This window comes from Carcharhinus amblyrhynchos, chromosome 19 (assembly GCF_965287045.1).
Source record: "Carcharhinus amblyrhynchos chromosome 19, sCarAmb.v2.hapA, whole genome shotgun sequence".
Taxonomy (NCBI): Eukaryota; Metazoa; Chordata; class Chondrichthyes; order Carcharhiniformes; family Carcharhinidae; genus Carcharhinus; species Carcharhinus amblyrhynchos.
The window spans coordinates 7,619,164-7,631,979 of record NC_137342.1 but is presented as its reverse complement, the minus strand read 5'-3'; the positions used below and the strand labels follow the sequence as shown (position 1 = coordinate 7,631,979).

Here is a 12,816-nt window from a genome sequence, read left to right as displayed (position 1 = left end):
GGACTCTAGATTGCCCTTATGAATAGAAAATTCATAAGCCGAGGACAAAGCTAGTGAACTCACGTGGCCTAATGGGTAAACAAAGCCTTCAATCAGGTATGAGAGTCTGGAACTGGCAACAGGGAAAGTCAGAGAGAAACCACCAGAACTCATTGTTCCTATGCTGTCAGAGAATATCTGTAATTGTTTGAGGTGTATGACATTTACTAATGATGAATGACCTGTACTAATGACGATTGGTTCATTTTCGACAGGGGTGAGCCAGAAGGTGGGTAAAATGTCTTTTGGAAGATGTATAATTGTATTGCCACTGTGGTGTAACTTCAGAGAAGTGTTGGACCACCCAACCCTTTCCCTCCCAGCATACATTGGTCAATAAAGAACATCTCTGATCAGGATACGGTGCTCGCGAGTCTTTGTATTAGCTAAAGTTGAACTCAATAGTTAGCCTTTAAAAGAAAACCACTGTAGAACGGCAGTATGAATTTGATGGGCTGAAAACCAATCTATGATTCTATGGAAAATGGGCCATGCGCTCGCTATGAGCCACTGTGCCATTTTACACTCATGCAAAGATTTTCCATCCCGCTGCAGTGAACGGAGATTTGGCTGGGTGCCAAATTCTCCAACCTCGCTGCAGCGGGAGTGTGACGTGAATGGCCGGTAAGATCGTGCCTAATGTGTAATCGGAAGCCTCAGCTGCAAGATGCTCTGGCCTGGTTTGCTCACTCTTACTTACCCAGTCTGCGTGCGTCAGATACTGAAGCTTGTGTGTCACCAGAGCTATGGTTCGCTTGTCTTCACGAAGAAATTTAAGGATTCCTTCCTGCATGAGGTGGTCACTGAGGTGGATATCCAGTGCAGAGAATGGATCGTCCTGTGGTGGTGGGGGGGGGGGGGTGGATAGAAACAGTGGAAATTATTTGCTTTTGAATAAGTAAATAAATGATTTGATCAGCGAGTGTATACTTCTTTGCATTTGCAAAAGTTAATGGAAAGGTTGGTGACATTAAATGATAAGATGCTATTTAACAGGCTGCACTTATATCTCAGGTTGTCAATTCTGATGTATTCTGGGAGGTTTCATCACATGACCTCTCAACGTCCAACCCACACTCTTGCCATTGGTCACCGGACACATCTGTCCTCATGGTCGCCATCTGATGCCAATTGCCTTAATGGATAATTCTTGGCTGTCAGTCAAACAGCCTCTTTAATCCTAGAAATAAAAAGCAGGAGTAGACCATTCGGCCCTTCAAAGGAGGACCTAGATATCCTGATCCCTTCCCTCCATAATCCCTTGATCCTTTAGCCGCAAGCTTTATCTAATTTCTTATTGAAATTGCATGATTTCTCTGAAATCGCACCATGCCTCAACTACATTCAGTGATAGTGAATTCCACACATTCATCACCCTCTGGGTGAAGAAATTTCTCTTCACCCCAATTCTACTGCTTGTCTTCAAACTATGACCCCATTCTTTCTGCCGAAACCTGTTAGAATTTTATACGTTTCTATGAGATCCCCCTCTCATTCTTCTAAACTCCTGTGAATATAATCCTAACCGACTTCGTCTCTCCTCATACGACAGACGTACCATCCCAGGATTCAGTCTGGTAAATCTTCACTGTACTCCCTCTATAGCAAGGGCATTCTTCTTCAGATAAGGAGACCAAAACTGAACACAATACGCTAGGTTGGCCTCACCAACGCCCTACACAATTGCAGCAAAACATCCCTATCCCTATATTCAAATCCTCTCGCTACGAAGGCCAACATACAATTTCCCTTCTTTACTGCCTTCTGTACCTGCACGCTTAATTTCAGCGACTGATGCATGAGGACTCCAAGGTCTCACTGGGTAACCACCTCTCTCAACTTACACCATTCAAGTAATAATCTGTCTTTCTATTATTGCTACCAAAGTGGATGATCCTTCTCCAATTTGTTATTTTATTGATCTATGCGCTTTTACAAACAGGAGGAAGCCCATCAGCCCTGCCCCCCCCTCCTGCTCTGCCACTACCAAGCGCTATACTTAAGTGTATTTGAAGCTTTGACCCACTGATAACTTTAACTTGGAAAAATGATTGATTCCTGTCTTGAGAGCTTATATCAAAGAACAAAAAGTACAGCACAGGAACAGGCCCTTCGACCCTCCAAGCCCACGCCAATTTTGATGCCTGCCTAAACTAAAACACTTACGGAGTCCATATCCTTCCATTCCCATCCTATTCATATATTCCTTTAGTTGCCCCTTATCCCACAAGCACCTTAAATCTTACGGAGTTATGGTCACTGTTCCCAAAATGCTCTCCTACTGAAATTTCGATCACCTGGCCAGTCTCATTCCCCAGTACCAGGTCTAATATGGCTCCTTCCTGATTTTGGTTATTTACTTAACTGTTTCAAGATACCCTCCCGGATGCTCCTTACAAATTCTGCCCATCCAAACTCCTAGCAGTAAGTGAGTCCCAGTCACCCAGCACAAGAAACCGGTTGTTTCTGCATCTTTCCAAAGTCTTTCTGCATATCTGCTCCTCTATCTCCCGCTGGCTGTTGAGGGGCTTGTAATAAACCCTCAAAATTGTGACTGTGCCCTTCCTGTTCCTGCCTCGTTGCCTGAACCCTCCGAGGTGTCCTCCCTCAGCACAGCTGTGATATTCCCCTTAACCAATAACGCATCTACCCCACCCCCTTTTATATTCCCATCTATCCTGCTTGAAGCATCTAAATCCTGGAATATTTAGCTGCCAATCCTGTGCCTCTTTCAACAAAGTCTCTGTATTGGCAACAACATCATAGTTCCACGTACTAATTCAAGCTCCAAGTTCATCTGTCTTATCTGCTACACTCCTCGTGTTGAAACAAATGCACTTCAAACCACCAGTCCCGCTGTGTTCAATGACTACTCCCTGCCTGCTCTTCCTCTTCATCTTACTGATCCGAATCTGTAGCTCTCTCTCAGTTATTTCTCCTGCTGACCTATTGCTTTGCTTCCCACCCCCCTGGCTGCCGTACTAGTTTAAACCCTCCAAAGTGACTCAGAAAATCTACCTGCCAGGAAATTGTCCTCACATTACAGCCTTTTGAGGGGGAGCATGCCAGATTTCCACTAATCTTTGGATGAGTAGGTCTGACCTGATGTTATGCCTGAAACTACTCGTAAGGTTGCGTTTCCTTCTTCTGCGCTCACAACCCCCTCATCTCCCCACCACCAGAACTAACAGCCTCTCTCCATCAACTGAGAAACAATTAGCCCACTTTTCAACCACTTAAGAACAAGGGGAACACAAACCAACCCTCTTAGCATCAGTATTTCTTTTGTTATTCTCTACCGAGTGCAAAAGTTTTGTTCCTTAGTTAATTCGGGATATCCAGAACTTCTGTTGTCTTTAAGCACATTGTGTTTATCTAAGACATTACACAACAATGTTGAAACACTGCAATTTTGGCATAGCTTTGCGAACTGATAAACAAATGGAATTTTCAAATGCTGGTTATGAAGTTATTACGCATAGTTAGATTCCACAATATGACACTGTGTTAAACAGTGTGCAGAGGATTGATACAATGTCATTATAATAATGTTAAGAGTTCATTAGCCTCTCTGGCACTTCCAAAACCAACTGTTGTGAAACAATCGAGGCAATCTTCCAGCGTACAGCCTCAATTGTAATACACCCAAACTTTCCTAAGACAGTGAAAAGCTGGCTATCACATTTGTGCTGAGCTAGAGAGGTGGTGTGATGATACTGCACTATTTTGATATAGTTTATGTTCCTGCAGGTTTCTTTAAGAAGCAGTGTTTAGTTACACGAGTCCATTTGTTTGATAAGCATGCAGCAGATGCTAAGGTTGCAGCTGGATTTTAGCTAGGAATATGCTACTTTATGGACCTCTTATTTATTCAGGTTCTCCTGGAATTCTAGAGGTATGCAGTGTCATGTAAGTTTTTGATTAGGTTGATTGACAAGGACATTGTTGTGTAATTAATGGGAGGAGCTAAACCTGCAGGAAAGCCAGTTCCATTTTCATTTTAAAATACAAGCAGTTGCTGCCTGAGCTGCCAGAAGAAAGCAAGGCCTCTCTGCCTATATCTTTCTTTCTCTAAAGGCTTTCTGAAAGCTCCAAGCCTGGTAACCTAAGTCAAAAGCAGGTGCACTTGTGTTTTGCTAACTAATTTTAAAAAGAGGTGGATAGAGCCGTGAAGAAGGCTTATAGTATGTTAGCGTTTATTAACAGGGGGTTTGAGTTTAAGAGCCGTGGGGTTATGCTGCAACTATACCGGACGTTGGTGAGACCACATTTGGAATATTGTGTTCAGTGCTGGTCACCTCATTATAAGGAGGATGTGGAAGCATTGGAGAGAGTGCAGAGATTTACCAGGATGCTGCCTGGTTTGGAGGGTAAGTCTTAATGAAGAAAGGTTGAGGGAGCTGGGGCTTTTCTCTTTGGAGTGGAGGAGGATGAGAGGCGACTTAATAGAGGTTTATAAGATGATGAGAGGGATTGATAGTCTCTGCACGTCCACTCTATCTCCTCGGGTGGATGTAGCTGTTACTAAGGGGCATAATTATAAGGTTTATGGTGGGAGATATAGGAGGGATGTCCGAGGTAGATTCTTCACCCAGAGAGTGGTTGGGGTGTGGAATAGACTGCCTGCTGTGATAATGGAGTCAGACACTTTAGGAACTTTCAAACAGTTATTGGATAGGCACATGGAGCGCTCCAGCATTACAGGGAGGGGATAGCTTGATCTTGGGATTGGACATAGCTCGGCACAACATTGAGGGCCCAAGGGCCTGTACTGTGCTGTAACGTTCTAAGTCTCTAAGAGAAATATTAGCTCATTGGAACTCTCTGATAAGTTAGCAGTTGTATTTTGTCATGTATAAGTATTGTTCAATTGTTAAAGATTAAGTTAATTTGCTATCGTTAAACTGTAATTTAACTGTTGTTAAATAAAATTTGCTCTGATAAAAGCTTCCCAGTTTGGTAATAGAATTGTGGCTGGAGTAAAACTCCCCATCCTCACATTAACAGCAAATTAGAAACTTGTTGGGTTCTAGTCTGACTTCATAACAACATACTTTAGGGTTTCTGATCTGGTGCTCAAACAGTGGGAATTGTTAAATGTGTCACAGCACCTGATAGAAAGTAACAACTACATATATTTTGTTCCCCACTGTTGTTGAGAGAGTTATATTGGGAAGAAAGACAATTGAGGCTCTAGAAACAGGTGAAAGGTCCAAGGGGGAGCAGAGTACAGTCCAAGGGGAGGACTTACGTTCCCTGAAAGGATTCTCAATGCCCAACTCATCAATCCGTTTCACTTCATTTTCATTGGGTCAACAAAGAAGTTGAAAGGGATTCCAAGCCAATAAATGCCCGAGATAAGGCGATGATTTCTTACCAGGAACACAGTACTTGTGTTTTGATACAAGGCTCGGGCTACACAGATTCTTTGTTTCTGTCCTCCGCTCAGGTTAATCCCCTACATAAGCAAAAAAGGTTACATTATTAATATAACTATTTTTTGATGCAGAATCTTTGAAAACACTCGCATTAAAATTACTTCTTTCCCATACTCGCAGAATTGTTGAAATGAGACTAATTGTCACTCTTCAATAAGCATAATTGATGGATTGTACCACATGGAAAACTAAAGAGGATTGAGGTAAGTTACTGGATAATTAGTGGGTAATTCCCAAACAGGAATGGGATTGTGGATCCTAAGGTCCCAGGCAGGAATTTTAACACGCCAGTGGAATTTTCCCATTCTGCCACAGTGAACGGAGATTTAGCTGGGCACCAAATTCGCCAACTTTGCTACAGCAGGAGCATGGCATGAACGGCTCTAAGATTGCGCCCATAGAGTCGGTTAGCTCAGTCAGTTGGTCCATGAAGCAGAGCAACACCAACAGCGTGGGTTCAATTCCCACATCAGCTAAGGTTATTCAGGAAGGCGCTGCCTTCTCAACCTTGTCCCTTAGAATCATAGAATCCTTACTGAGCAGAAGGGGGCCATTTGGCCCATTAAGCCTGCACCGACAACAATACCACCCATCCCCAGTAACCCCATCTATTTACCTTGTTAATCTCACTGACACGAAGGGATAATTTATCATGGCCAATGCACCTAACCTGCAAATCTTTGGACTATGGGAGGAAACCAGTGCAACCAGAGGAAACCCATGCAGGCAGTGACCCGAGGCTGGAATGGAACCTGGGTCCCTGGTGTTTTGAGGCAGCAATGCTAACCACTGCGTCACCATGCTGCCTCCTGTCTAAAGGTGTGGTGACCCTCAGATTGAATAAACACCAGTCAGCTCTCCCTTTCAAAGTGGAGAGGAGCCTATGGTCATTTGGGGAGTATGGCAAATTTACGTTTTACTTAGATACGGCACCCATTCTGCAGTAAAACTGCGACGTGTAAAAGCTGGGTTCTACGATCACATGAGAGTGATGTGATGAACAGGTTCACAGTGGAGATGCAACGAACAAAACAATACAACAAGCCACCATGTAATCACTAAGAGCAAGTTACTACTGAAACAAAAATAGAAAATGCTGGAAAATCTCAGCAGGCCTTACAGCATCCATGGAGATAGAACAGAGCTAACATTTTGAGTCTGGATGACCATTCCTCTGGGGTAAAGAATACTATCGTGGTAGGTGTTAGACAGAGGGCCAGCGATAGATCGAGGAGAGATTGACAAAGATGTCAAGGACAAAAAGACAGAGGGCATATAAATGGTGCTGATAATGGTTAAGAAGGACGTTATTAGCGGTCATTAAGAGATCAGATTGTGTTGACAGCAGAACAAAGGTAAACAGTGTGGCAAAAGACAACCAGGAATAAGTAACTAGTGGAGTGGGGCAGGGGATGGGATGTTAAGGGGACAAAAAGATGGAGCGCGGGATGAAACAGGGGTAGAAAAATGAACCAATGGAAGAAATGAAAAGAAGCTGATGAAATAGGGGTGGAGGGGGAGTCCACAGTCTGAAGCCTCAACACATCTGATCGGCATTTTCTGTTTTTGTACCATGTCATCACAATGCCTGGAATCCAATCAGTCAGCGAGCAACCTTAGTCTATCCCACCCTTACAGTCTTTGCTATTGCAGGCAAATCCTTTGTCGTTGTAGTTATAAAGAAAAAGTGGAACACTAACCCGCTAACTGCTTTGACAAATCGATCTCCCATCCACTTCTAAAGAATAAGATATTCCTATAATTCTGGTCAATTTGCTTCTCATTTTGTTACTTCTCTCCCCACTCTGCACTGGAATTCTGATGTACCCTGAAGGACTGTGATTTTTCAAATGCCTTCCCCCGATCTCTTCAAAAGGTTCCAAACTCGGATTAATTTCGGGAATAAATTCATAAGATATAGGAGCAGAATTAGGCCATTCAGCCCATCAAGTCTGCTCCGCCATTTGACCATGGCTGATATGCTCCTCATCCCCATTTTCCTGCCTTTTCCCCATAACCCTTCAACCCGTTACCAATTAAAAATCTAACTCCTCCTTAAGTTTACTCACTGTCGCAGCATCCATCACACTCTGGGGTAGTGAATTCCACAGATTCACAACCCTTTGGGAGAAGTAGTTTCTCCTCAACTCTTTTAAATTTGCTACCCCTCATCGTAAGACTATGACATCTCGTTCTAGAATGGCCCCACAAGAGGAAGCATCCACTCCATGTCTACTTTATCCGTACCTTTCATCATCTTGTACACCTCAATTTGATCTTCCCCCCCATTCTTCTAAATTCCAGAGAGTATCGGCCTAAACTGTTCAATCTCTTTTCACAAGACAAACTCCGCATCTCTGGAATCAATCTGGCGAACCTCCTCTGAACTGCGTCCACTACATCTTTCCTTGAATAAGGGGACCAAAACTGTGCACAAGACTCCAGGCGCAGCCTCACCAACACACAATACCTCAAAACCCAAGTATTGCAATTGAATTAAAGACAGCTCTGACTGCACTAGAGCGAAACTCATTTTCAGCGGCAAGGCTGAAAAGAGAGCAGTCATGAGGCAGCAGCGGGTTTTACACATCTCTCAACACGCATCAGCAAACACCACTGAAGATGAGTTTCTCCTCAATACAAGGTGGAATTTTCCAGACCTGCCTGCCATGGGCATTGTAGCAGGTGGGGGTGGTGGGCAGACCATGCAAAAGTCTGCCGGTCTCGGGTGAGATTTTCCAGCTTTTGAGTGAGCGCAGCTGGAAAATCCCACCCACAGTCTCGATGTAAATTCAGAATTTCAAGCACTTTTGCTTTGCCCACTCACAACCTGAAACAAGTTAGTGAATGGAAGGGTGTAGCAAAGTTCCACACATCGCCCAGTGTTTACCCTCTCTCCGATCTCGGTTTGGTCTCCAAACGGCAACAGATCAATGTCAGGCTGAAGGGAGCAGGCATCAATGACGGCTTTGTACCTGAGGGGGTGAAAAATGAGGAGATGAGTGCAACAGAATGCTTCAGTCTGGATTAACGCAATTCTTCAACAGCGCTCACAATTGTAGGAGTGTATGGCGTAAATTTTGGGATCTTTACAAACATCATTCTGGGGTAGATAAAATGAGCATTGCAGTATAAGTGAGAGTAAAGCAGAAAGGCAGAATAGTAACAAAGAAAGGTTCATGAATTTTATCACAATTTAGTAAGAAGTTGATGTCCTGTTAAAGACTTTTAATTGACTTGTTGGGCAGAGATAATTTGGAATGTTCAGAGGGACAAACTCCAGATCCAATCAAACTAGCTGGAAAACCTAGAAACTATTTAAAGATCAGAAAGACATGAGATACATCTTACAGGAAAGTGTTACTGCCCAAAGCTTCACAAGACAGGAGCATATGTCATCCGTTGGGCAGCACAGTGGTACCGTGGTTAACACTGCCGCTTCGTAGCGCCAGGGACCTGGGTTCAATTTCAGCCTTGGATCATTGTCCATGTGGAGTTTGCACATGTCTGTGTGGGTTTCCTCCGGGTGCTGTTTCCTCCCACATTCCAAAGATTAGGGTTATGTTGATTGGCCACGTTAAATTGACCCAAGCGTCAGGAAGGTTAGCACGGTAAATTAGCAGGGTTATGGGAATAGGGCCTGGGTGGGATTGTTGTCGGTGCCGACTCAATGGCCTCCTTCTGCACTGTAGGGTTCTATGATTCTATATGTCAGGAATTTGAGTACGAGGGTCAGTGCGCTTCACATCATTCCCATCCATTAAGGGGCATAAAATGTTGTGAGAGTGGACACCCATCTCTTAACTCTATCCCAAAGGGTAATGAAGCTTCAATGAATACAACTGCACACAAATCCACACAAAGCAACTTGGACACACACACACTTACAAATCAGAGCGCAATTTTCAATCAAAGGCACCTGAGAATGTGGAACTCCCTCCCATTGTGGACTTGGGGTGTCAACCAAAGTTTCCAAGCCTGAGATCGATAGATCTTTGTCCATTAATGATCTTAAGGCATTTGGAATGAAAGCTAGGCAAGCACAAGATTTTGGCTGGGATTCTCCCCAAAACATTCAAAGTATTGATATCATGTGAAAACTGGAGTAATTCATGCTGGTTTATTTCAGACGGAGTTCAGAGAAGAATCTCCCACACTCTATGCACTGCAGAGGCCTCCAGCCTGAAGATCAGGAAAAACTAGGGAGTGGGGCCTACTCTCGCTGGAGAGTGCCGATTTCCCGATTGCTAGCTCGCCATCATGTCACTGCCCCCCATAAGGCCAGCCTGCGAGGCACTGCCTCATACCCAGTGGGCAGTGCCAATGTGGCACCTGGACATTGGCACCTAACCCCTTGGGCATTGCTTGGGGCCCAGGATGGCACTGCTGGGCTGCCAATGCCTAGGAGGAACACCACTCCAGAGGGGTCAGGCCATTAGCTCCCCGATAGTGAGGAGCTACTGTAAACCCCTTTGGAGTGAAATGCTCCTCGCGGGATGATAGAGGCTAGTGGGCCCAGAGATTTCAGGCCCCTGGCCTGCTAATGGGATTTAAAATATATGGTAATGAACATTCCCAAACTTTGTATGCCACCCTGCCGATTTCCAGCATGCAGTTGACACTGCTGGTGATCCAGCGCTAGGAGGTGCTATCGGGGTGGGATGCCCAGTACGGATCCTGTACAGCGGGCAGCACTGCAATCTTCTAGCCTGCTACGTTAAAAAATTTCCACAGTGGGATGACTAACCCCCTTTGGGACAGAACTGAAAAGTAGGGAAGCTACGCTTATCAAACCTCAATTAAACTACATTTAGAGCAGTGTGTGTGGCTGTGGTCTCATTAGTGTGGGAAGGATAAAGAGACACCGGAGACTATTTACGAGAATGTTTGGGAAAAATACATATTAAGGATTGATAGGTTGGATGTATTTTCTCTTGAAGAAAGAAGGCTGAAGGATGACCTAATCGAGATTTGTAAAATGATAAAAGGTTTTGATTGAGTGCATACCAAGTGAATGTTTCCATTTGTAAGGACGAATATAACTGGAAGCCATCAATATAAGTTAGTCACCAATAAATCCAATAGAGAATTGAGAGATAAGAAAGCGGAATTGTGTCCACAGCGCTAGATTGAAATATAGATACATTTAAGAGGAATCTAGACAAGGGGGAACGGAAAAGCTGGCATGATAGTAGAGTTAGATGGGGAAAGGTGGGAGGAGACTCGATTGGAGCATGAACTTGGGCTGAATCGTCTGCGTATCCAGTGCAATCCTGTGACGTGGCGAGTGAGGAGAGAAGGTGATGTCGCTGGCCTAATAATCCAGAATCCTAGGCTACTGCGCTGAAGACTCGGGGGTTCAGATCTCACCATGGCAGATTTGTGAAATTTGAATTCAATAAAGAAAAATCTAGAATTAGAAGTCTAACAACAACCACAAAACAATTGCCAATTGTCAGATTCACTAATGGAAATCTGCCATCCTTACCTACACGTGACTCGCAATCCACAGCAAATGTGGTTGACTCTTTGGAGTAAATTTTCCAGTCCCACCCACCACTGAAATTGTCACTGGTGGGACAGATAATTTGATCGGCCATTTAAAAGGTTGTTGACCTCAGCCAGGAATTTCAGGGTTGGTGGAACTGGAAAATCCCACCCATTAAATAAAATCCCTCTGAAATGACCAATTTGGGGGGGGCACAGTAGCACAGCGGTTAGCACTGTTGCCTCATAATGCTAGGGACTCGGGTTCAATTCCTGTGGAGTTTGCACGGTCTCCCCGTGTCTGTTTGGGTTTCCTCCGGGTGCTCCGGTTTCCTCCCGCAGTCCAAGGATGTGCAGGTTAGGTTGATTGGCCAGGCTAAATTGACCCTCATCTCAGGGGATTAGCAGGGTAAATAATGTTAGGTTGCAGGTCTAGGGCCTGGGTGGGATTGTGGTTAGTACAGACTCGATGGGCCGAATGGCCTCCTTCGGCACTCTAGGGATTCTATGAAACCCCTCAGTCCACACTAGATTTGCACCTCAAATTGCTATGTATGGGTTCAAATCCCACAGTGGCAGCTGGCGGAATTTGAATTCAATGAATCGAACTGGAATATAAAAGCTGGTCTCAGTGGTAACTACTATCACTGACTGTTGTAAAAACCCATCTGATTCGCTAAAGTCCCACAGGAAAGGGAATCTGTCATCCTAACCCAGACTGGGCTCCCTGTGAATCAATGTTTTTGGCTCATAATGATCCTCTGAAATGGTCTCTACGTTCAAGGACAATTAAGGATGGACAACAAATGTCAACATCCCACGAGAGAAAAAATTGCATTAGGAGGGAAGAAAATGTGATCTTGGACTTCAGAGGTGGGCGGCACGATGGCACAGTGGTTAGCACTGCTGCTTCACCAGCTCCAGGGACCTGGGTTCGATTCCCGGCTCGGGTCACTGTCTGTGGGGAGTTTGCACATTCTCCTCGTGTCTGCGTGGGTTTCCTCCGGGTGCTCCGGTTTCCTCTCACGGTCCAAAGATGTGCGGGTTAGGTTGATAGGCTATGCTAAAATTGCCCCTTAGTGTCCTGAGATGTGTAGGTTAGTGGGTAAAATATGTAGGGATATGGGGGGGGTTAGGGCCTGTGTGGGATTGTGGTCGGTGCAGACTCAATGGGCCAAATGGCCTCTTTCCGCACTGTAGGGTTTCTACAATTTCACAGGTAGGAATTTGTCTTGGATGGTGGCACAAAGTAGCAGCAGTATCTGATTAGCCACCTATTACACTCAGTCAGTGATACTCAGTCAAGGGAAGCAAATATCAGGCTTTGTTTATGATCCAACATCGCCTGTTTTGACCCAGCGCCCAATATGATTTTTTACTCAATAGCTCCCAAAGCTCTCCACCACAACAGAGTTTTCCTTCTACTGTATCATACGTTGCAGACAGATTGATAACTGAGAATGGACAACACCACTAACATTGCGAACAGTTAGGATAGTGGGAGATGAATGGGATAAACCTTTATCTGGAATCTCCCTTGTTCTACAAAAGAAGTTCCACTGTTCCTGATCCAGTGGCTCAGTCCATCATAGGTCAAGAACGCTTGTACATTTGACACACCTAACTTGTCATTCTCGCATTGCCTGTGCCAGGTTAACAAAGCAAATGTCTAACACAGTGGGGCTAAAATGGCCTTTGTTTCCACTCGTATGTTTGTCTTATATTTTCTTTCCATTCTGGTCGCCTCATTACAGGAAGGATGTGGAAGCCATTGAAAGGGTGCAGAGGAAATTTACAAGGATGTTGCCTGGATTGGGTGGCATGTCTTATGAGGATAGGTTGAGAGAACTCA

General features: G+C 44.5%; 1 protein-coding gene across 1 annotated transcript in view; it reads right to left on the bottom strand.

Moving 5' to 3' along the window:
* Nucleotides 1–12,816, bottom strand: part of LOC145355588 (ATP-binding cassette sub-family C member 9-like) — a 197,995-nt gene that overhangs the window by 67,473 nt on the left and 117,706 nt on the right. The window contains exons 10-12 of the mRNA XM_080207837.1: nucleotides 8,368–8,452; nucleotides 5,417–5,497; nucleotides 740–877 (exon numbers count right to left, since the gene is read on the bottom strand). Of these exons, the coding sequence (XP_080063963.1) occupies nucleotides 740–877; nucleotides 5,417–5,497; nucleotides 8,368–8,452 (304 nt within the window). The remainder of the gene's footprint in view (nucleotides 1–739; nucleotides 878–5,416; nucleotides 5,498–8,367; nucleotides 8,453–12,816) is intronic.